The sequence below is a fragment of the Hemiscyllium ocellatum genome, chromosome 18, assembly GCF_020745735.1.
Source record: "Hemiscyllium ocellatum isolate sHemOce1 chromosome 18, sHemOce1.pat.X.cur, whole genome shotgun sequence".
NCBI lineage: Eukaryota > Metazoa > Chordata > Chondrichthyes > Orectolobiformes > Hemiscylliidae > Hemiscyllium > Hemiscyllium ocellatum.
Genome location: NC_083418.1, coordinates 46470422 through 46494951, shown reverse-complemented (window position 1 = coordinate 46494951; position 24530 = coordinate 46470422). Strand labels below are relative to the sequence as shown.

The following is a 24530-nucleotide window of genomic DNA, read 5'->3' as shown; positions in this document are numbered from 1 at the left end:
ATCTATATAAATTGTGAATAATTGCGGTCTCAACATTGATCCTGATGCACATCACTAGTCACTGACTGCCAACCACAACAGCACTCATTAACTCCACTCTTTGCTTCCTGTTAGTCAACCAATCCTCTATCCATGGTAATACTTTACCTGTAATGCTTTGCACCTTTATCTTATGCAGCATCCTCTTCTGTGGCACCTTGTCTAAGGCCTTTTGGAAATCTAGGTACACGACATCTACTGGATCCCCATCTTAGACAACAGAGTACCAGAGAAGGGGTTGCCATAAAAGATAATGATTGGGTGGCAGTAGAGGCCCATGATCCAGCTAGCAGCAGCACAGATACCAAGACATCTCAGGCAGCCTCTGTACCTGTAGTGTCCATTATCTCATTAGATCAGCAACAGACAATACAAAATACTTTGGCACGACTGAGTCTTAGTCTCACATTCCCACTGAATACCCCAACTTTGTATCACACAAATCATGGCTGGATATCCCATTGCTTAATCTTTGAAGGAGTCCTGCCTAGTCATCCACCCGACTGTTATGGCAATTCATGTAGAAACAATCTTTCCAAACCTGCCTGAGCTGTTTCCAAAACAATTATCTCTTTCTTCAAAAAAGGAGACCAGAATTGTACACAGTATTCCAGATATAGTCTCAGCAATGTCCTGTACAACTGAGTCTTGGACCTTGTTCTTTGATCGACTACACGTGGCCCTCCATTTTAATTTTCATGGATCTCCTTTGACTTCTAAAAAGCCTACACCTCAAGACACAGTAGAAGAGTGGAAGTGCTCCTGTGGTGCAGTGGCAGAGTCCCCAACCTCTGAGCCAGGAGACCTTACTTTAAGTTCAGCCTGCTTTAGATGTATGTAATAATATTTCTCCACGGATGGATTCTACAACGGAAATGTTTAATGGTGATGCTGCTATGTCATCGCTGCTTCTACTTAAATCTACAACTTGAGATAATGCACACATCTGGCCCACTGACATTATACACTTGCTAATGAATGCAGAGAAGACCAAACTTCTTCAGATTCCAGTGATGGCCTCTCAGTAGCAGTGAATTACTGGGCTCTTTCAAAATCTCTTGCAATCCACAGTCTGCAAATGTTGTGATCTTTTGAGGTCCAGCCTGAGCTTTGGGATTGTGTAGCAGGCCTCAGCACCTACTGACCAGCCACTCCATGGTAACAATGCAATTTTGTTCATGTGTAAGTCCAGAGTGAACATTGCTAGCAGTTTTGCCATTGCCTACAGCAAGGCAAAACCCCTATTCAATGCTCAAATGGGACAAGGGGACCCATTGAGGAGAAATCTATCCCTTGCCTGTCGCGAGCCTACAGAGAACTGCCAAGCTGCTCACCTGTCTCCCACCACTGGCTAAATCCTTACAGGGGATTGCAAGGTAAAGCCTTGCATCGGCATTAATTGCTTATTTAAAGTCTTTAATTAGAAGGAAGCAGGTGACACAACTGAAACCCACTGCACTGCTGATAAAACCGGGCAGAGGGTGTTTGATTTGTCAGTGCACATGGTGTCCATGAAATTTAATGTATCACTCTCCTTCAATCCCACCAACAGGGAAGCATTCAAGCCTGGCCCAATACTTCACCATCACAGTCAAGTAATTATACCCAGTTTAGACCCAGCGAGCAGAATGGAGAAAGTGAGGACAGCAGATGCTGGAGATCAGAATCGAACATGTAGTGCTGGAAAAGCACAGCAACATCCGAGGAGCAGGAGAATCAACGTTTCAGGCAAGATGTCTTTTAATGGCAAAGAAAAATAGAGGATGTGGTTTTGAGTATAGAAACAGGTGAGTACTTTTAGAGAGACTGCAAATTTTTTGAAGAATTAAGTTTTTTTGAAAGCTCACAAAGCAATAGTGAAATGGGAAGTTAAGAGAGGCTTGAAAGTGAGAAACATGTTTATGGTTAGATGGTCAGACTCCTCACCATCCAACCTTGGTTTAAATGAATGATACCAATGAGTATGGCTCTGAGTGCAGGGTGTGAGGTGATTGAGAAGGTTAAATCATCAGCCTACAGCTACATAAGTGTTTGCCTCACAGCATTCATGAAGGATAGCTACACAGCTGGGGTCTTGTGGTGCAGTGGTAGTGTCCCTACCTCTGGGCCAGAATGTTTGAGTTCAAGTCCTATCTACTCCGGACATATGTCATCAGGTGTTTGATCATACTGATACGAAAAAGAATGACAGACAGTTAACCTAGTCTCTGGGATATTACATTTTCAGTCAAGAAGCAGCATTGAATACAGATTTGCTTGAGTCTTTAATTGTTAAGCAAAGTATCCCACAGGTACAACAAAGTGTAGAGTGCAGTGTAATTGGCATGTGGATAGACATGCAGTTCTGTTTCTGTCAATACAAGAACAGTGTGATTTGTTGGCAGCTTAGTGATATCCCAAAGAGCATTTAGAATACTCTGTGTGAGGAAGAGACAGTGGAATAGTTCATATCAGGATCAATGACTGAAGAAAAGGAGGATTGAGATCTTCCACACAGAATTTAAGGGCTGGGATCAAGTTAAAAAGCAGGATCTCAAAGGTAATAATTATTTGGATTATCCCAATTATTTGCATTGATGAAGGTCATTATCAGGTTAGCAACATGGTGCCAGAAAAAAGGCTTCAGATTCCGGGGACATTGGGACCAGCTTCATGGGTAGAGGAGCTTGTTCAAGATGCACCTAAATAGAACTGAGACCAATACCCTTGGAGACAGGTTAATGACTTTTGTGGGAAGGTTTAAATTAATTCAGCAGGATGTTGTTCACCAAGATTAATATCGAAAAGTGAAATCAATGTAGAGAGAAAACTGAGAGGAACGATTAGTGTTAGAACTGATGTAGAATTGAGTAGGATCATAGAAAACATTTTAAAAATCTCATTTAATTTTGAATGCACATAGGATAGGGTAAATAGGCAAAGCCTTTTCCCTGGGGTCAGGGAGTCCAGAACTAGAGAGCATAGGTTTAGGGTGAGAGGGGAAAGATATAAAAGAGACCTAAGGGGCAACATTTTCACAGAGAGTGTTACAGGTATGGAATGAGCTGCCAGAGGATGTGGTGGAGGCTTGTACAATTGCAACATTTAAGAGGCATTTGGATGGGTATATGAATAGGAAGGGTTTGGAGGAATTTGGCTGGGTGCTGGCAGGTGGGACTAGATTGGGTTGGGAAATCTAGTTGGCGTGGACGGGTTGGACCAAAGGGTCTGTTTCCATACTGTACATCTCTATGACTCCATGACTCTATAAGGTGTGCAGAAAAGCTTGATAGCCAAGAGGCACAAAAAAAACAAGCAGGCAAATCATTTAATTCAATCGACTCAAAAAGAAAGATTGGATGCTTCTTGTATCTGTGTACTGGGTAGTACATGGAAGCTAGAAAGGAGCAAAAATAGCAATTGAGATCAAACAAAAATACCATTGTGCTTGAAAGAGGGACTGTTCTTGCTGGATCAAAGCCAGAATCCATTTGGTTGGATTTGATAGTGGAGAAGGGAGCTATTATACTCTTTGGTGTACCTTCATAGAAATAGCAGAAAATAACAGTAAGGAGGTAGAGGAGTAGATTTGCAAATAAATTACTGAGAGATCCATGATCTACACAGAGTTAGTAATTGGAATCCTTAACCATCCAAGTGTTGAATTGGACAAGCAAGGGCAGTAAAAGTGAGGAATTTCTGAAGGAAATAGTTCAGTTTCAGTTGATATACATTGCAATAAGGGAAATGCGGAAGGCAACCATAGCCAGATTTCTGAAACGATGGAGATGTTATATGGAAAGATTAAGCATAAAAGGCAGAAAATGTCTAAAGAAAAAATGTACGCAGGAGAAGAGAAAACAAAGTGAAAAAAGCAGAGACAGCATAAGATTAGGGTGGAAGTGAGGACTGCAGATGCTAGAGATCAGAATCTAGATTAGAGTGGTGCTGGAAAAGCACAGCAGGTCATATAGCATCCAAGGAGCAGGAAAATCCTTAAGATTTGGGTGGTCTACCATAAAAGCGATTCCAACTTTCTTCTCCAGGTAAGTCTTACTGGGTGTGTTCCCATAAAGGGATCTAGAATAGGAGGCACGGCTTAAAAATGACAGGTCTCTCATTTAAGATGGAGTTGAGGGACAAGTTCTTTTCACAGATGGCTGGTATTTTTTTTTAGAACTCTTATTCCCAGTGAGCTGTGGAGGCTGGGTCATTGAAGAGGTTCAAGATGTAAAAGGGAGTCAAAGGGATATGAGGTGGTGCAGGGGTAGGAATGGAAGGGAGGTAAATGGAGTTCAGGCCACAATCAGACCAGCCATGATACTTTTGAAAAGCTGGGTAGACAGAAGGGGCTAACTGGTCTATTTCTGCTTTTATTTCTTATGTTCTTAAGTGAACATTTTTACTTTTTAAATGGTAACATTAAAATGATTGTCAAAGGAGTGATGGAACCAATTAGGGACCAAATGAGATCTATGGATGGAGGATGAGGCACAATTGAGGCACCAAGTGGAGTTTACCAAAGAAGAGAACTTTATCAAAGCCTGGAGTAAGATGTCTGTTTACAGTAGAGATAAAAAGTTATGGATTATCGATGCATCACAGGATGATTCTGGATTAGTGAACATTCTTATGTTATGATTCCAGCTGATGCTATTCAAGTCAAACCCCTAAATAAAATCTGGCTTAAGAAACATTGTTTAAAAATTTAGTCTGGCATCTGGTCACAGAAACCCATATACGCAAGCTGCTAATTTGATTTTTATTAATACAACAGAAATGTATTACTGGTGCTGGAAAGGGGAATCTCAACAAAAATAACACAAAACAAACCAAACCATCTAAACGTCACATATTGTGAAAGATTTTAAAACAGGCAGACAAAACCAAGTCCCATCTTTTCCCTGAAACCATTATCTTAAAGGTAATCTCAATAATTTAATAAGGTGCAGTGTTCTAAACAAACACTCCTGGTCTGGAAGTTTCACAAACTGCATTCTTTCATGAAGGTAGTTTATTTCCTTAACTACTCTAAACAATCTTATTTTTCTAGGAGACTATATTTGCTTCTAAACATAGCTAGTTATCCTTTGAACACAATCCAAGGGCGTTTTATCAAAACATTTTATAATCCTACTTATCCTAGATCCTGTTACAGCTTAATGTTTTCTTTCTTCTGTCATAAACTCCTTGAAGGTTAGGAATGGTGTAGTGGTAATGTCATTGGCCGAGTGATCCTGAACCCCAGGCTAATGTTCTGGGAACATCGGTTTAAATCCCATTGTGAATGATAAAATTTTCATCTAGGGCTGAAGGGCCTGTACTGCACTGGAATGTTGAAAGTAGATGCAAACTTCCACTTAAATGTGAGGATGTCACACACTGTTTCCAAAACAGCTGGCCTAATTAATTTTTAAACCCTTTCACAAAAATAGATTAGCAACCATATACCACTAGTTTGAAATCCAGTCTCTCTGAAAGAAATTATATTAATATTTATAAATCCACATCTTTTATCACACTTACCAGACAGGAGCACTAATTACTCAATAGAGCTTTATGCAATCCAGATAAATATGGTAATAAATGGCCAAATCAATTGCTTGTCATATTCTTTCCAAGTCTCATTCCCTGTACTTTAATGGAATAGAGATGTGGGTCACACTTGTTCAAGGTGGGAGAGGCATTAATTGTGGAGGTGAATGTATAGTTCAGCAAATCAGCAGAAACAGTGTGACAAAGCACCCACCCTGCCCCCTGCAAAAACTCCATCCCATATTCCCAATTCCTTCGTCTCCGCCGCGTCTGCTACCAGGAGGACCAGTTCCAACACCGCACAGCCCAGATGGCCTCCTTCTTCAAGGACCGCGGATATATTTCCCTCCCCTCCCCTATCAGCGTTCCGCAAGGACCACTCCCTTCGTGACTCCCTCGTCAGATCCACACCCCCCGCCAACCCAACCTCCACCCCCGGCACCTTCCCCTGCAACCGCAGGAAATCTAAAACTTGCGCCCACACCTCCACACTCACTTCCCTCCAAGGCCCCAAGGGATCCTTCCATATCCGCCACAAGTTCACCTGTACCTCCACACACATCATCTATTGCATCCGCTGCACCCGATGTGGCCTCCTCTATATTGGGGAGACAGGCCGCTTACTTGCGGAACGCTTCAGAGAACACCTCTGGGCCGCCCGGACCAACCAACCCAACCACCCCGTGGCTCAACACTTTAACTCTCCCTCCCACTCCACCGAGGACATGCAGGTCCTTGGACTCCTCCACCGGCAGAACATAACAACACGACGGCTGGAGGAGGAGCGCCTCATCTTCCGCCTGGGAACCCTCCAACCACAAGGTATGAATTCAGATTTCTCCAGTTTCCTCATTTCCGCTCCCCCCACCTTGTCTCAGTCAGTTCCCTCAACTCAGCACCGCCCTCCTAACCTGCAATCTCCTTACTGACCTCTCCGCCCCCACCCCACTCCGGCCTATCACCCTCACCTTGACCTCCTTCCACCTATCCCACCTCCATCGCCCCTCCCCCAAGTCCCTCCTCCCTACCTTTTATCTTAGCCTGCTTGGCTACTCTCTCTCATTCCTGATGAAGGGCTTATGCTCGAAACGTCGAATTCCCTATTCCTGAGATGCTGCCTGGCCTGCTGTGCTTTGACCAGCAACACATTTTCAGCTAGAGTTTACCCTCACTAAATCTTTCATGAATTTAAACTCTTTAATCAAATCTCCCCTTAGGTCTATGAAAAGCAATGTCAGATTCTCCTGTCTCTCCACATGATCATCCCTGGAAACTTTTGCATAAATTTTTATTGCACATTGTTCACAGTCTTCACATTCTTGCTAAAGTGGAGTGCCAGAATTGGACACGACACTCAAGTAGAACTTGTGTTTCATTTGTACAAGTGTAACTTCCTGATATCCGTGCTCTATGCCTTTATTTACAAATGAATTTTCCATTTGTTATATTAACTGGTCCTGCTTTCTGCAATGGTTTACTCACACACACACGTTGATGTGTCTCTGTTTTTTTATCAGTTGCCTCTCCTCCTTTCACAGACAATATGAACCTCACATTTTTATGCACTGAATTTCATCTGACATATGCCCATCCAGTCTATCTACCTTCCTATGTCATCTGTAAGTGCATGTTGTTCACTGTTTGTTATATTTTCAAGTTTTGTGTAACCTATAAATTTTAAGATCGTATCTCTTCTTCTGTTCTTTGGCAATCCCTCAGGGTCAAGGATGACTTGCTTTCACTCTGTGGATGAGGTGGTTCTACTGTAGCTGAAGTGTCCAGTTCTGCAACTATAAAGTGTGCCACAGATGAGCAGGCAGACTTCAATGAGGTTGGAGAGGTTGGGGGGGTATGAGATGGGAGGTTGGGGACAGGAGGGCACCCTGGATTCTACACGGTCTTTCCGCTGCTTGCACTTGGCCTCCACATGCTCCACTCAGTGACATGTGAAATGGTTGGTGTCTTCACAATTGTTTCTTCTCCAGTTTGTGCATTCTAGGGCAAGCGATTCCTACATGCCAGTGGGGGTGTTGTATTTCTTTAGCGAAATTTTCAATACATCCTCGTAGCATTTCTCAGTGCTGTCCTTGTGATCACATTTCATTGCGGAACTCAATTGCTAAGGGACTCCTGTGTCAGGCAGTGGACAATGTGGCCCACTCATTGCGGTTCATCATACATCACCAGTGTCTCAATGCTAGCAATATTGACCTGGGAGGAGATGGTCATGTTGATATGCCTGACTTGCCAGTGGATTTGCAGAAGTTTGTGAAGGCAGTGCTGGTGATAATTCTCCAGGGATTTGAGGTGTCCGTTAAACATGGTCCATGCATACAGGAGGATGGAGCCACAGCTGCTCTGTAGCCCATGAGATTGCTCCTGGGTTTAAGGCCTAGGACTTCAAACACTCTGTTCCTCAAGTGTCTGAATTCAACTCAAAACCCCAAATTATCAGTGTACATATATATAAAAAAGGCCTGATTGCTGATACTTGTGAATACTACTGTCTATATTGACAATACATCACTGGAGCACTGATGACATTAAATGTTCAAAATTCTCTTTCAGTTACATTATTGAAATATAAATATGAATCATAAACACAGCCTGCAGAATGAAATATTCAGATTCTGAATCAAAGTAATTGATGGAATATCGAATCTACATTAATCAAAACAGTTTAATGGATTAAAAAAGGCCAGAAAAAGAAATGTGCTGATAACTTGGTGAAGCTCCAGTAATGACTCATTGTTCTTGGGGTATGAATCAAACTTACGGAATATGGTAGATAAGTGAGAGGTCCCAGTTGAAATCCAGGCAAGCCCTGATTTCTGCGATGGCTTAATGGTATTATCACGAGACAATTAATTCCAGAGACCCAGATGATGCTCTGGAGACCCAAGTTTGAATTATGCCACAGCAGATGGTGGAATTTGAATTTAATTTTTTGAAAATAATCTGCAAATAAGATACTGATCATGAATCCATTGCTGATTGCCTGGGGAAAAATCCAACTGCAATCCTTACCTGGTCTGGCCTACATATGACTCCAGACCCCCAGCAATGTGTTTGACTCTTAATTGCCCTCTGGATCAATAAGGATGGGCAATAAATACTGGCCTAGCCAGTGCAAGTCCTCATCCCATGAATGAATTTTAAAAACTCTTTATATAATGATATCATAAGGAATTCAGTGGGAGCAGAAGTGTGGATCTCATGTGAAGTAGACCTATGTGTATAATAAAACAAAGAAATACACCTGGATCTCCTCACAGTTTTAGTAATGATATCTATCATACTAATGTAACTAGTACCTGATTGTTATATGTTTGATCACCATTCACATTTTCAATAGCAGCTGCAGAGTAGTTTGTAATGCATCCTCAAAGAGACTAACATTCATACCAACACAAAAATCAGTCTTAGCTTGAAAATATAGAGACCAACCACTTATACAAGTGTTTTTTTGTGAAATGCTCCCTTACTCATTTACTTTTTTGTTTGGTAATGATCAATATTGGAAGAATACTCTTCAAATATGGGCACCAATTCATACACAATTCTTTTTTTGTCAGTACTTCTAACAACTTCCAGAGTGAGCAGAAATGAATTTGATTAATTCACACTCTTAACATCTAATACATTCTTTAGAATTTTTATAAGAAACATTGCTCACCAGTATCAATTTAAATACAAAAAAGTTTACATTGTACTTTCTGTTTAACACATATTGCCATACCTTCTCAAGTTCATTGATGCCTTCCTCCACACTACATATTGATGTCAGTGCTCTAAGGGCATGCACATGCAAATAACTAGGAGCATCCTGTCTGCACAGCTTGAATAGTACTGCCACCCCTCCTTCCTGCAAGGAAATAACATGGAGCATTTAAAACATATTCAAAGATTATTCCACACAAACTTCTACTCATCAACCAACAGTATTTTTGATTATTGTGAAAAATTGGAAGAAACTATAAATTCCATCTTTTCAAGTTCTGATTCAATATTAATGGTAATGCACACTGTTGCTAAACATATTTGCCTTTTAAAGGGTTAATGCTGAGAGTGCATTAACCTCCACCCAATATAATGATATCATAAGGATTTAAGTGGGGAACATAGGTCTTGGAGATAGACCTATATGTATAACTAAACAAAGAACTACATCTAGATTTCCTCACAGTCTTAGTAACAATACCTATCATATTAATGGCATTAAGACCATAAGACATAGGAGTGGTAGTGAGGCCATTCAGCCCATTAAGTCCACTCAGCCATTCAATCATTCAGCATGTTGAATGAGCTAGTTGGTTTCTTGGTCACCATGTTGTAAATTTGCTGCCGGCAAACCTCTTTTAGGATTTACACTGCCTAATTGGGTTAGGACGGTAGAAGAAAATCCATTGGTAGTCCAATGTGAAGAGGTTTTTGTCTTAAACAAGATGTAGATTATTGCTTGGTAGTAATCAGACACTAGGGATATTTGGACTCTTCGGCACAACTTTAGAATTAGAAGGGGTCATTTTCTCCCCATATCCCTTAATTCCTTGCGAGATTAAGAATTTATCAATCTCTGCCTTGAAGACATTTAGCGTCCCGGCCTCCACTGCGCTCTGTGGCAATGAATTCCACAGGCCCACCACTCTCTGGCTGAAGAAATATCTCCTCATTCCCTTTCTAAATTGACCCCCTCTAATTCTAAAGCTGTGCCCACGAGTTCAAATATCCCTAGTACCTGATTACTACCAAGCAATAAACTACATCTTGTTTAAGACAAAAACCTCTTCACATTGGACTACCAATGGATTTTCTTCTACCGTCCTAACCCAATTAGGCAGTGTAGATCTTACAAGAGGTTTGCTGGCAGCAAATTTATAACATGGTGACCAAGAAACCAACTAGCTCATACAACATGCTGAATTATGATGAAGGTTTATCATACAACACACACCTCTCAAACTACCACTAGATCTATTTGACAAAACTGAATCAAAATATAGATGCAAAATACAGAAAAGAAATTGGTTTATATGCCAGTACAAATGGAGTTGGAACTGCAACAGGCACACAAACTGAACAAGGTTGCTATGCTATCGTTACTATAGTAATGACCCATACAAATCTCTTATCATAAAAACTGCATTGTTTTAAGAAGGTGAATTACTAGTTCCTTCTCAGAGCAACCACCAATATAAGATAAATGCTCCCTTGTCACATAGCTGAATTGGTGGCTACAAAATTCAGTTCCCACATCATTAAATTCTGGAGTTAGTGTGTGTGTATATATAACATAATGATTTGATCGACACTTTAAAAAAATTGCTTGCCACAATCATTTTTGATATATATTTCAGTTTGTTTGATTCAAATTGAGTAATCCATTTGAATCCATTAGAAAGAAAACAAGATAGATTCCAAAGGTAGAGATAGGGTGGAGTGGGAAGGGGGAACAGATGGATGGACAGAAAGACAGATGGACAAACAGACGGACGGACACCCCTGAGCTTCTAGTTGCCAGCCATTTCAACACACCACACATCACCTTTTTCCATGGCCAACATCTCTGTCTCAGGCTTGCTGCCAGTACTCCAGCAAATCTCAGCGCAAAATGGAAGAAAAGCACTTCATTGTCCGCTTGGGAACTTTACAGATTTCTGACATGATATCAAGCTCAACTATTTTCAGGCTTGAGCTGTCCCATGTCCTTACCCCAACCCCCAGACACCAGGCCTTGTTATTACAAGTCTGCTCTTGCACACAACCCATTGTTAGCCACTAACAGTCCCCATTAACAGCTATTCACCTTCCTAGCCTGATTGTAATCCACTCCTTCATCTAGCCAACTACTCTTCTCTCTCTTTGAGCTCTATTTCCACTTAACACTTACTCCTTATTCCCACCACACACACACACACCCTCCCACCCCCACCCTATCTTTTGCATAAAAACTAATGTTTTCCTCATTACCATCAGTTCCATGGAAGGGACACTGGACCCAAAATATTAACTCTGATTTCTCTCCACAGATGCCGCCAGACATGCAGAACTTTTCCAGCAATTCGTGCTTTTGTTTCTGATTTCCAGCATGTGCAGCTCTTTCAGTTTTTTTAAATTTTCCAATAATGATTATATTTTTAAAAGCATTTGCATGAAAATAATGACACGTTAGTCATGTGACATCCTCAAATACCCCGCAAAACATGAAACGTCAGGCAAGATAACTTGTTAATGAAATATCATCGTAATATGAAACATTTCTTTCTTTTACAAAATTTCATTGTCTGCCCCTAAAGTAACGATGTATGAAAAACGTACCCTACAAAAGTCGAATATTTTGCAGATGTGGTAAATGGAAAGCTAATTTTTACATATGATGGAAAGGGCAGCAACGAGGTCAGAGAATTATAGCAAGCAAGAGAAATAAGAGTAACTTAAAGCCCAAACAGTAACTGTTAGATTGCAATCGGTTTGATGGCCTGGAAGTTTTCAAAAGATTAGTGGCAAAATGATGTAAGGTTCATGATATTTCAATACATTTACAGGAAAAAGGCTTTACGGTATATCTGAATTGGAATGTGAAATGTTTGTAAATTGCTGATGGGATTTACTAGACTGGGTTAGTACCCTGGTTAGCTCCCCTTCTCTCTGTTACTCAGAGAAATAGAAATTATTTGAGTACTAAATATTTCTTATTTCTTGCGCTTGGAAATTCAATGACAATCTTTCCTGCAAGAATTGATCAATTTTACAATTCTAGTTTAAACTGTAATATTGATATGATTCTCTCTTGAGTTTAGGGTACAAAACATAAAGTTCATGAATTAGTGCAAGGCAACATGTACGTGAAAGGAACCTTTGCAGTTCTATATTTTGAATGATCCGGTGTTACTGATGAATACTGTCCTACAACAAATCAGCTAAATATCAGATAATTGTGCTTTTCATGCAATAATTTATGAATATTAAACACTTTAAGCTCCCTCCTAAGATGTTAAATCTTTTAAAAGGAGCAGGGAATTCAAAGGCTGAAAGAAATTACTTTTGTGGGTAATATATCTCAACACCAAGGTCAATCATGCAGCAAGTGCTCAAACAAATCCTCATAGGGATGAGAATTTATGCCTTCCTTAAAGCAGATAGCAGTTAATAAATACACTGACACTGCAGGTGAAAACTGTAAAAAGTTCTCTTCTGCTCTAAGTGCAATCACTCCATAATTGTTACTTTTAAATTATTGCAGAAGAATTAATTTATACAAAAAAGAGTTTAAGGATAATTTATTTCAAATTTATGTGTAAAGTTGTAATAAGTATTAATTTTAATTCTTGAACATAAAAGCTTGTTGTTTTATCACAGCATGTCTTGATGATGACCATTGTTATTTTATAATTTATCGTACATAAGTAATGAACAGGTTATTGGTCTCTTATTCAGACTCTGCTCCAGCAACCTCAGTATCCAGCACTCACGGTACTTCCACTTTAAGACAGCACAAAGCACCCAATCCCCATCTCATTCTCTATTGTGCAATTTTGAAGTTAATATTAAAAAGGCAGCACTTAGTACCAAGTGGTTTATTGCTTATTAAAGGTGGAATGTTTGTTAATTGCTGATGGGATTTACTGCTAGTTACAGATTGGGTTAGTACCCTGGTTCGATCCCCTTCTCTCTGTTACTCAGAGAACTACACTAGCTGGTTTTCTGAAGCACCTCCTCAAAAGTGGTCACTCTTCAACAGCGACCACTCATCCATTTTAATTGGGAGATGGGGGAGGAGTAGCAGCACAGCGTACAGACTCCTACCCAGAGCTCATCGACTCTGTCCGCTTTTACTCTGCAGGCTGGCCAACTGCTTCCTGCTGGTGTTGCTCTCTGCATTGGGATAGAAGGACCTGGATGCAGGCCCATGGCTAAGCACTTAAGAAGCACTGTAATGTCGAACTTTTAAATTTCTTCTTTATTTTCTGCTTCACACCCAAGATTTTGTGTCTCGGTACCTTTGTACCTAAGATGGTGCCAGGAAGAGCGGCTTTGTAAACCTTTCTCTGTACTCATATATCACTGTACCTGAGTACACGTGACAATAGAAACTAATTCATTAATTTATTAATTCCTCATGGGGAATATCAGCAGCCAAGCCTGAATAAGACAGCAAGCGGACAGAGACACAGTGGCCTTCACTCTCAGTGCAAGGGAATGGTGCTGGACAGGAGCCCAGAGAGTGTGTTGGACATCTGGCAAAGACGGAGGCTGCCGGATTGTGGAGGTACAACCTGCCCTGTTAGCAATCCAAGCAAATCTCTGACTGTCCAGTGGATATGTTTATTCGGGAGCAGTGGAAATAAGGACAGGATTGATTAATGCATTGCAGAATTCAGCTCCCTAGAAATTGGATTAAGATTGCGCAAAATCAATTTGCTTTGAACTTTTACAGCCTTTTAAGAATAAAAATTTTAATCGTGCACTGGCTTCAAGACTGTATATAGTATATGGTTTTGTTTTTGAATTGGACGTGTATTAATAATCTTATGGCATGGGGCAAAAACTTTCAGAAGGCAGTGTTACCCATCATACTCTCTGAAGAGTTGACAGAGAATGCTTCCCTGCTGATGCCAGATGCCCAACAGCCCCTCAGGAGTATTAGTTGCTTGGAGGCAAGAGATCCACAACTCAGTCAGGAGGACCTCCTGCTTCAGAGGGTGACCAATAAATTTGATTGATTGGCAGCTCTGCACTTCCATTCTCATCACCAGGCCATAGTAAGGAGTCCTCGGATTCTGGAGTCAGAATAAAAATGAAGTGGGATCTCATATCAGAGGCAGGAGGGCAGTCCCAGTGTAGGGAGTAGGGTTGAGCACTATGATTGAAATGCTGGAAGGGAGGAACAACTGCAGGAGGCGATTTTGGAAAGAAAACTACGAAAGCAGAAGGCTCCTCTTTGCATTAGGCCCAGACAGCATGGCTTAGTATTTAGAACTGCTGCCTCACTGCTCCAGTGAGTCGTGTTTGATTCCAGCCTCGGGTAACTTTCCAAATGGAGTTTGCACATTCTCCCTGCATCTGCACGTCTTTTCTTCCAGTGGTCTATTTGCCTCCTACAGGACAAAGATGTGCAGGCTAGGTGGGTTGGCCATACTAAATTGCCCATAATGTACAAGGATGTGCAGGCTAGATGGATTAACCATGGGAAATATAGGATTACAGAAATGGGGTGGGACGCTTTTTCAAGGACTGGTGTGGACCCGATAGGCCGAAAGGCCTGTTTCCATACATTATGGATTCTATGATTCCAACTGCAATGCTTCCTAGCCACCCCTGACAATCTTCTGTTGGACTTAAAATTTAGGCCAGGCAACAAACCGTCCATATCTGACCATTAATTAAGTACTTAAAGGCATCAATTGTGGTTGAGATTGGGTACAGCAATCTATGCCTCATTTACCCACCATAAAGTTGTGGACAGTTCAGAAGCAGATAGGAAGACCAGCCAGGGTATTTTATGCTCTTCATTACCTACAAAGCACTGCCAGGCAGAATCTGTATAACTTCACCTGTAAATTCAAATCTTAGATTAGATTAGATTACTTACAATGTGAAAACAGACCCTTCAGCCCAACAAGTCCACACTGACCCTCCAAAGAGCAACTCACCCAGACCCATTCCCCTGCATTTACCCCTTCACTTAACACTACGGGCAATTTAGCATGGCTAATTCACCTAACCTGCACATTTTTGGGCTGTGGGAGGAAACCCACACAGACACAGGGAGAATGTGTAAACTCCACACAGACAGTTGCCCAAGGTGGGAATTGAACCCAGGTCTCTGGCGCTGTGAGGTAGCGGTGCTAACCACTATGTCACCGTGCTGCAATTAAGGAACTTACATTTGTTCAATCTGGAATAAACCTGGAATATAAATCGGCAGTACCACTCATACTGACAATGTAATAATACAATGTAATGGAAGAAGATATATCCAACTCTGAGGAAGACATTTATTTTCAGTAGAGCTATCAAGAGATGGGAGCAAGTGTGAGAGAATGGAACTCAGGTGCAGATTAATCACAGTCTAACTGAATGGCAGAATTGGTTAGAGTAATGGAATAATCTACTCCTGCTCCTTTATTACTTACTAGAAAACAGCTCGTCCCATCCACTCTCTCTCCTCATATATTATGCCTATTACATTTGTACTATTGGAAAGAGTATTAAGCTATTTGCTATTTAGATTTACCAATATTTAACACAAGCAATGGAAATCTTATGTATCTTGATTATTCCATAGAAAATCATATAACCCTACAGTGCAGAAGCAGGTCATTTGGTCTATTGGGTTCACACTGCTCCTCTAAAGAGTATCCCATACTATCTCCATAACCTTCCATTTCCCATGGCTAATCTGCAAACCTATACATCCTTGAACATTATGGAATGTCTAGCACAACCAATCCACCTAACCTGCACACCTTTGGGAGAAAACCGGAGCACCTCGAGGAAACCCAAGAGACATGGCAAGAATGTGCAAGCTCCACGCAGTCATTCACCCGAGACTGGAATTGAACCCAGGTCCCTGACACTGTGAAGCAACAATGCTAAGCACTGAGCCACTGTGCTACTTGTATATGCAGTGATTAATATTTGCTATCTAAACACTTCCAATCAGATCATCATTTTTCAATATTTCTAACCTCAGATTTAGCCTAGAATACCCAGTGCAGAAGTCTGAGACTGCTGCCGACTTACAGCCACGTATACTTTACATGGTCCATTCCTTCAATGAAGTGAAAAATGAACCAGGAGAAAATCAGACTTTCTAAACTATTATTCATGATGGATTTTAGGTTTCAATAGTAATTTTCAGTATATTTTCCTTAAAGGTGCGTAGGAAAGAAACAATTTTTTTTTGTATTTCCCAAAAATGTCACAATTTAATCGGTTAATACCAATATAATTTTGAACAGTTAAGCCACAAAGAATTGTTTGAGATGGTCCAAACATGGGATACATGTAGATGTTAAACAGACATGAAAGTACCTTAAATTTGAGCTGGTTTCAAACTCAGAACTCAAGGTACTTGCAAGTTCCAACACATTGTTGGCATCTTTTCACCTAAGGTGATCAATATGTTGCAAATCTATTGGGCTTGAGACCATTTTATGTGGTGCACTCTTGCTGATGATTGAATAAAACAATCCATGGGAGACAGATTTCTGCCACAGTGCCATATATAAGGTACTTCCCACATGTTATTGTGGGTTCTTGTCAAGCTGCTGTAACTACCGATCATCATCCTGACACATGCTGGCCCAGAGGCAATGTTATTATTTCCCTTTTTTTGGCTAGTGTTTCCCAGGTGTGAAAATAGACATTCAGAGCCATCATGTTATCGTTGCAAGTATAATTTAAGCAGAACTTTGTGCGTCTTCTGGCTTTGGTTCTCTTGATGTATAAAACATCTTGGAAATGTGTCCATCTTCTCTCCCATGGATGGTCCATTGCCCTCATATGCCATCCATTTTCTCCAAAATCATGCCGACATATGCTTTACTGATAGGGTTGAATGCTTTAGTGATATGTACAAAATCAGAGTGAAGAGGTGTGTCACGTCCCAGCATTTCTCTTGAGGCTGGTATATGGAAGAGAGTATGTCCAATGTAGATTTATCTGCTCAGAATTCATACTCTCAATAGAAACAGAATGAGATTGCAACATCCCAAATGTTTCAAGGATTCAAAGAAGCAGCTCACATAGGCATTTGAGTATTTGCAATCCACTGAAGGCTGCCATAAATGCTGTTGGCGACAGATTCCAACACAGGGACTGGTGATGTGGTTCAGTGTGATCAGAAGTCAAAATGATGGCTCTTTCCTTGCATTCCTGGCTAGGATAGCTCGTAGGTCTGGAGCATGGAAATGTCAGGTCCGAATCATAGAGATTCCATGGCATAAGCTACTCACTGGATAAACTGAACCCTGATAGCAAAAATCTTGTTGTACAGGTCATTCTGCTATAATGCACATTTTGTGAATGTGAATTCTCTATAATGTGATTGACGAATTGGGGACTGTGTTTCTAAAGCATAAACTTTTAAAACAAGTACTGGTTACAACATGATTCTGGCCCTATTAGTTTAAATGGTGCTGCTATTATGCAATTTTCTTATAACACAGGATTGCACGAGAATGGAACTATCGCATTATGGCAGAAATGATTGTACATTTCAAATTTTGTAAAATGTTTTCACTTTTGCTCTTTGCTGTTTTCAGTGGTATTGCTCCTGAATCTGTCAGATGTTGAAAACTCTGCTTCTCCATGCTCCTAGTATGATGGTCTAGATTATCATCTGAACATTATAAACTACCACACAATAGTCAAAAAACAGAATGATTTTAAAAGTAAAATGGTGATCAGGCAGGGACTTAAAAAGAATATGTAATCATCATGGTTGGGATTATTACCACAGCCAAATATATCTTCCAAAATAAAGTGAAGGACTATAGATGCTGGAAATCTAAAATATAGAAACCCAGTAGGTCTGGCAGTATCTGTGGGAAGAAAACAGAATTAACATTTTGCGTTTACTGCTTTATAATCAGAACTCTGATGAAGAGTCACTAGACTCGAAGCATTAACTTTGCTTTCTTCGCACAGATGTGGCCAGCCCTCCTGAATTTCTTCAGCAATTTCTACATATTTTATAAAAGCTGCTTGTGGGCTATGTCATTTTCCTTAACAGCTAAATAGATATAGTCATGAAAATGTATTTGTTTAAAATCTGATCAAAAAGTAATTCTTGCCACGTTAATGTTTCAGGATAAAATTTAAACTGCTCCTAAAATATTCATATTCTACAGTACATTGGAATAAAGATAAAGAAATTTGAACAGACAATGCTAACAAAGATTATTACTTTAACAATAAAAACCTTGTTACTTCACACCAACACCTACTATTTAAGTTGTCTGTTTACATTTTATTTTCCCTTTGGGTCATTTTCTAATATGAAGTGGCATTCATGAAGTTTATAGGCATATTGTAAACCCAGGGACAACACTGTATTACCAATACAATGTTTCTGGTTAATAACTGTAGATCTAACTGAAGTAATATCCAGTGAAGCAACCCAAAAGGTGATGTCTGGAGGCATTTTCTCACTTGAGTCAGATATGAAAATTTAATTTCCCCCAATGCCTTGTAAATACAGAAGTATTCAGAATTCATTCACACAGACAGTTACAAAGTTATTGATCCTTTTACATTGCTGGCAAATTAAAGGATATTGATCTCTCTTTGAGTAACTATTCGTTGTTTATTTTCACGGACTGTGACACTTTTATTAGAGCTATTCATGACTTTAACAACTTTATTTCTACGATATTAACTCTAAACTAATAACTTAAATATCAATACACATTTTGTGTACTTTGATTTAGTTATTCCCTATCTTCCTTCAGTTCTCCTATCACTTTGTAAGTTTAATCTTCAGTTCACATTTTTCTATTTGTTCTAACACTTTTGCATTCAAATTTGTTTGTTAAGTTATTCTTTTCCAGTCTCCTTATTGTAAATATGACATAGGAATCAGGCAGTGAAAACGGGAGCAAGGCTAGATGCCTCTCCAATATTGATCTGCTGGCCTCACTTATGAGATAGTGGTGAGCTGCAGATATATTGAACATTGGAACAAGAATGGGTCATTCAGACCATCAAGCCTACTCCAATGTTTAATATGATCATGGCTAATCAAACACTTGAATGGTTTTTATCCACACTATTCCCATAACGTTTGATAATCAGAAATCTATCATTCTCTACTTTAAACATTTTCAAAGACTAAGCTTCCATAGCCCTTTGGGGAAGAGAATTCCAATGATCCACAGCCCTCTGATAAAATAAATAAATTCCTACCTCCATTCTAAATGGCATCCCCCTTATTTTCAAATTATAACCCATGGTTCTAGGCTCCCTACCAGGGAAAACAGCTTTCCTGGATGGATGCTAACTACCCTTTCAATCATCAGGAGCAACATCCACCCTGACAGAAATCATTCTCAATTCTGAGGGCCTGCCAGGGATGACAACTCAACCAGAATTATAGAGAGGACAGGACATTATGGGAAGAATGTAGCGTATTCAGGTTCCATTCAATTTTATCACACTAGTTATTTTAAGGTTACTTCAATTAGGAGACTAATTGTTCTAAACCAAATATCTTTTGTTTTTTTCATTAATGAACTTCTCTTGGACATAAGGTCAGGCATGACGATGTTTGCTGAAGGCTGCTCTCTCCAGTTCCATACACAATCCTTTAGACAGTGAAGCAGCCAATGTCCATATGCAGCAAGATCTGGACTACATTTATGCTTAGGATGATTAGCAGTAGATTAAATTCATACCTTACAAGTGTTAGAAATTGGCCATGTTCAACAAGAGAAAGTCTACTGTTCCTCCCTTGACAATCAAAAATATTAATGTTCTTCTAGAATTAGCTCACCGTTAGCTTCCTAGTGGTCATCTTTGTCCACTGATCAGAAGTATAACTTGCTCAGCTATTTGGCTATAACACGAGGTCAGACGCTGGCAATGTTGTGGAAACTAATTCACAAAGTTGACTCCCAAAGCCTTCCCAAAAGGCACAAGTCTATGGTATTCAACTTCAACAACATTCATGAATCTCAATGCTATTAAAGATAAATAGCAATGGGTGGCACAGTGGCTCAGTGGTTAGCACTGCTGCCTCACAGTGTCATGGACCCCGGGTTCAATTCCCGCCTTGGGCAACTGTCTGTGTGGAGTTTGCACTTTCTCCCAGTGTCTGCATGGGTTTCGTCCAGGTGCTCCAGTTTCCTCCCACAGTCCAAAGATGTGCAGGTTAAGTGAATTGGCCATGCTAAATTGCCTGCAGTGTAAGGTGTAGGGGAATGAATCTGGATGGGTTGCTCTTTGGAGGGTTAGTGTGAGCTTGTTGGGCTGAAGGGCCTGTTTCCACACTGTAGGGAATCTAATCATAAAGTAACTCACCAAGTTGGCATCCCATTCAAGAGTCAAACATTCAGACCTGCATTTTCACTAAATCATAGTGACTCAGGAGCCCTTTGAAATGCCTACTAGGTCCCAATTCCAGGATTCTTGACCTCATTCCAATTTCTGATTGTCACCAGGTTTTAAAATACTATGGATTAGTTAATGTCCGAAGCCCATACCTCCACCATGAGCTGATTGGCTTCTTTGCAGACATTGGAGTGTTCTAATCTTTCACAATTTTCATGGAGTTGAGACAACCTTTTAAAGAGTTGTGATTCACAGATCCTCAGAGGTAGCAAAACCCATAGTGCAAGTAAGGGAACCTTTGAAAGATAATATCAAAAGGTTCTCCTTGTGCTCCCTTTGACAGACAATATCCCTAAATCAAAGTCTGTGACTTCTCCTGTCTCGTATACCCCTCAACCCACTTCCCCTGGCCCTTTGCCAAGTTATGCCGCTTCCATGTCCATTGGTCCACGATACATTGTAAAGAACCAATGAACACCAAAGTGACAAAACATACAGTATCAAATCATTTTTAAAATTAACTTTTCATTCATAACTTTCCACTGTTCAAAAAAAGGTTCTCTTACAATGTAGCAATAGAAGTGTCAGTCATCTGACCCTTTAAAGTGTTAACAAAAAAATGACAAGTACTCAAATCACTGAATCTTACACAAACAAATATTGAGGAATCGACAACAGAAATGAGACAGCTGGAACTGTCAAACAAACAAAATTTTCCCTTAGCTGTTTCAACTGTGTCATGGATCTCTGAGCTCTCAGACAAGAATGCAAAATGAAACTTGGCTGAGAACAGACATTGACCTGGCATAATGGGTGTAGCTTGGCATAGAGGTAGGTCTGTGAGTGTGTATGTGCATGTGTGTGTGTTTGTCTACAGCACGTAGAAAGGTCTTTCAAACAGCTGACCTCTACATCCAGCAGCCCAAATGGCTACCTCCAACCTCTTTTATGGATCAGTTGATCCAATGACCGTCCTCCACAAAACACAGATACGCACACACACAAACACGCATACATACTCAATAATGTAGATTCTTTGTCTACAGGCACTTTGCTCCAAGTCAGACGTATAAGGCCAGGAATTCTCTCAGATCCTGATACCTGCCTCAGGATTAAGATGTAGGCCTCAGATCCTCTATATTCTACACAATATAGCTGCAGTGTGTATCAAAGTGTGTACTTCAACAAGTCACCAGGGGTTCCTCAATAACAACTGTGAAAGCCACTTCATTCACTATGTAGAAGGTCAAGGGGCAGTGATGCATGGGAACACCACCACGTGCAATTTCCTCCCATGTCACACACTATCCTAACTCAGAATTGTTTTTTTGTTCCTTCATCATTGGCCAGATCAGAACTGTCTACCAAAAAGCACTTTGGGTTTACTTACTCTACATGGACCTATATCATTTAGAAAAGGTAACTCACAAACATCTCAAGGAAATCTAGGGATAGACAATAAATGTTCTTCTTGTCAGTGATGTCTTAACACTATGAAACAAACAAAACTACCTCAAAATAAGATAAACTTCTCATATCTGATACTGCAAGTAAAAATAATTTATATGGTCCAAAACAGAACAAACAAAACCATTGAGTCACATAGATGAGATGTACGTTTAGTCATTTGACGTGATATAAAGAGAAGAAAATGTAAAGGAAAATTTTAAATTGGAGTTCTTTCACTGTATAAAATTGAAGTGCAAGCCAACTAGTTTAATTCCCCACAGCAACTCAACTCCAATTTGTAAAACTATTCAACTGTTTGCAGTCTAGGTTGAGTCATGTACTTAAAACTTTATCCTCCACCATGACTCACTAATGCAGTATATTCTATTTCAGGCAGAAATGACACAGTGAATTTAATTCTTCATTCCCATCTTGCTCCTGACCCAAGAAGGCATTTATTGACTTTTGAAGAGAACTTAAAGACAGTTCAACTGATCGACCAGAAAATGACTAACTACTGTCCATGTTGATGGTAGATTAAAAATAATTTTAATTGAAGGCACCCATACAGTATTACAATCAGTACAGTAAGCACAATTTCTTTTGAAAGTCTCTAAATAAAAACATAGCTGAGAACTTTTTAATGCTCATTATGATTGTTAGGCTTGCACTAAGTCCTTTGGCTGCGATTTCTGGAGAATGCTTGTTGAATCTGACAATGCTAAGGCAACACGTTGAAGAGTTTTATTTACAAGAACTCATTCAGTTACAAAGCGGAAACTTGCGCCTTTCCCTGTGGCAGGCTTGGTGACAGAGGGGGGCATTTAACCAGGTGCAAAGGTGGTTGGTGAACCACCACTTTATTGGCTCTGCTCTGATTATGACTGAGGTGGGTGGGGCTCATTGACAACCTTACTACCCCAATGTCAACTGAAGCCACAAAGTAATCACTTATAGGTTTTAATCTGCCACTGTTGGTTTTAACCAGTAACTGGTGAAGGTTCAGCATGCAGGCAGCATGACAAGCAAGCATATAGTCTCTCGGAAGGGATAAGGAGTTGGTTCAAATGCGTCAAGTGCTTGAGGGGCCTAGCTGCAGTATTGTGGATGGAGGAAGTTCTTCGAGAACCATCTCCTTGTCCTAGCTGCTAAATCCTTACTCCCTCCTTTGCTCTCCACCCCCTTCCTGCTGTCACTTGTTGTCTCCCCCAATTTGGATGTCTTCTTTTCAGGAAATCCCTTCAGAAGATGGGCCTGATGTCCCTAAATAGTCTAATACTAGATTCAGACATCCTTCTGGGATGGAACAAGTCATGATTGCTGAAGTGAGTGGGTGGGATATTCGGGATTTTGTACATTCCTTCCATGATTTGCACTTGACCACTATCTGGATTTGTTGGAGATTTTCGAAATAGGTGGCAGCTACTTGGAAGATCCTTCTCCAAATTGGGAGGTCCTGTGTGAGCGAATCCCAAGACTCAAGGGGATATCACACTTTTTCAGGGGGCTTTTAAGGATCTCCTTGAAGTTTCATCTGTCCTCTTTATAACCACTTTCCCTTATATAGAAGTAGTGAGCTTGGTTTGGAGAGGTCAGATATGCAGACAATGTGTTCACCCAATGCAGCTGAACAACCTTAACCACAGCCTCAATACTGGGGATATTGGCCTGAAAGGGGACATAGATATTGGATAGACAATCCTGCTATTGGATATGCAAAGACATCACTGTTGACATTTCTCAGCGGATTTGAGTTGTCTGCTGTAGATTGTCCAGGCCTTCGATGCTTCGACAGAAAGGCAACTCTGCTGCCTCTGCTAATGTAAGTTTGGTATCAAGTTTTGGGTTTTTATCATCAAACACTCTGCTCCTCAGACAAGCAGAGACTGCCTTACCACACTGGATTGAATTTCACCATTGATGTCTGCCCTTGATGCGTTGTCACATGATGTACAGGAATTCATTCACATTGTCTAATAGTTGATGCAGTGTTATGCAGTGGGAGTAGGCTGGAAAATGATCTATGCCTTGCTGATGTTTAGTCTAAGGCCCATTGTTTCTTTTGCTGGTGTGAATGAATCATAGTTGGTTTTCAGTTCAGCCTCTGAGTGTGTGCAATGCATAAAACGGTGTAATACTGACAGATATTAATGCCTGCTCAGTACTCAGATATGAAAGAACTGCTTTCCTCTTATTTGCACCTTTCACAGAAAATATTAAGGCTTTCTTCTGATCAATTTGCCCAAACATGCTGGTCTTCAGTTTTCTTGTTTCTGGGCCTTGGGGAAAGTCCTGCTGCTGGCCTGTCAAGTATCTGTATAAGATGCAGTGGGCTGTCTCAAAGCGACCTGAAGTGCAGGCCACATCAGTTGGAGATCTGGCACTGAGACCTCAAGCACCTTCCAAGGATTCTGTCCACACATTCAAATGGCCAGCTAGCATGACTAAACACAAAATAGTTTTCTGTAGTTGTT

The 24530-nt window shown here is 40.4% G+C and overlaps 1 protein-coding gene across 1 annotated transcript in view; it reads right to left on the bottom strand.

The window, feature by feature from the left end:
- Positions 1 to 24530, bottom strand: part of LOC132824211 (protein inscuteable homolog) — a 287434-nt gene that overhangs the window by 118826 nt on the left and 144078 nt on the right. Inside the window, exon 6 of the mRNA XM_060838515.1 lies at positions 9293 to 9418. Coding sequence (XP_060694498.1) covers positions 9293 to 9418 — 126 coding nt within the window. The remainder of the gene's footprint in view (positions 1 to 9292; positions 9419 to 24530) is intronic.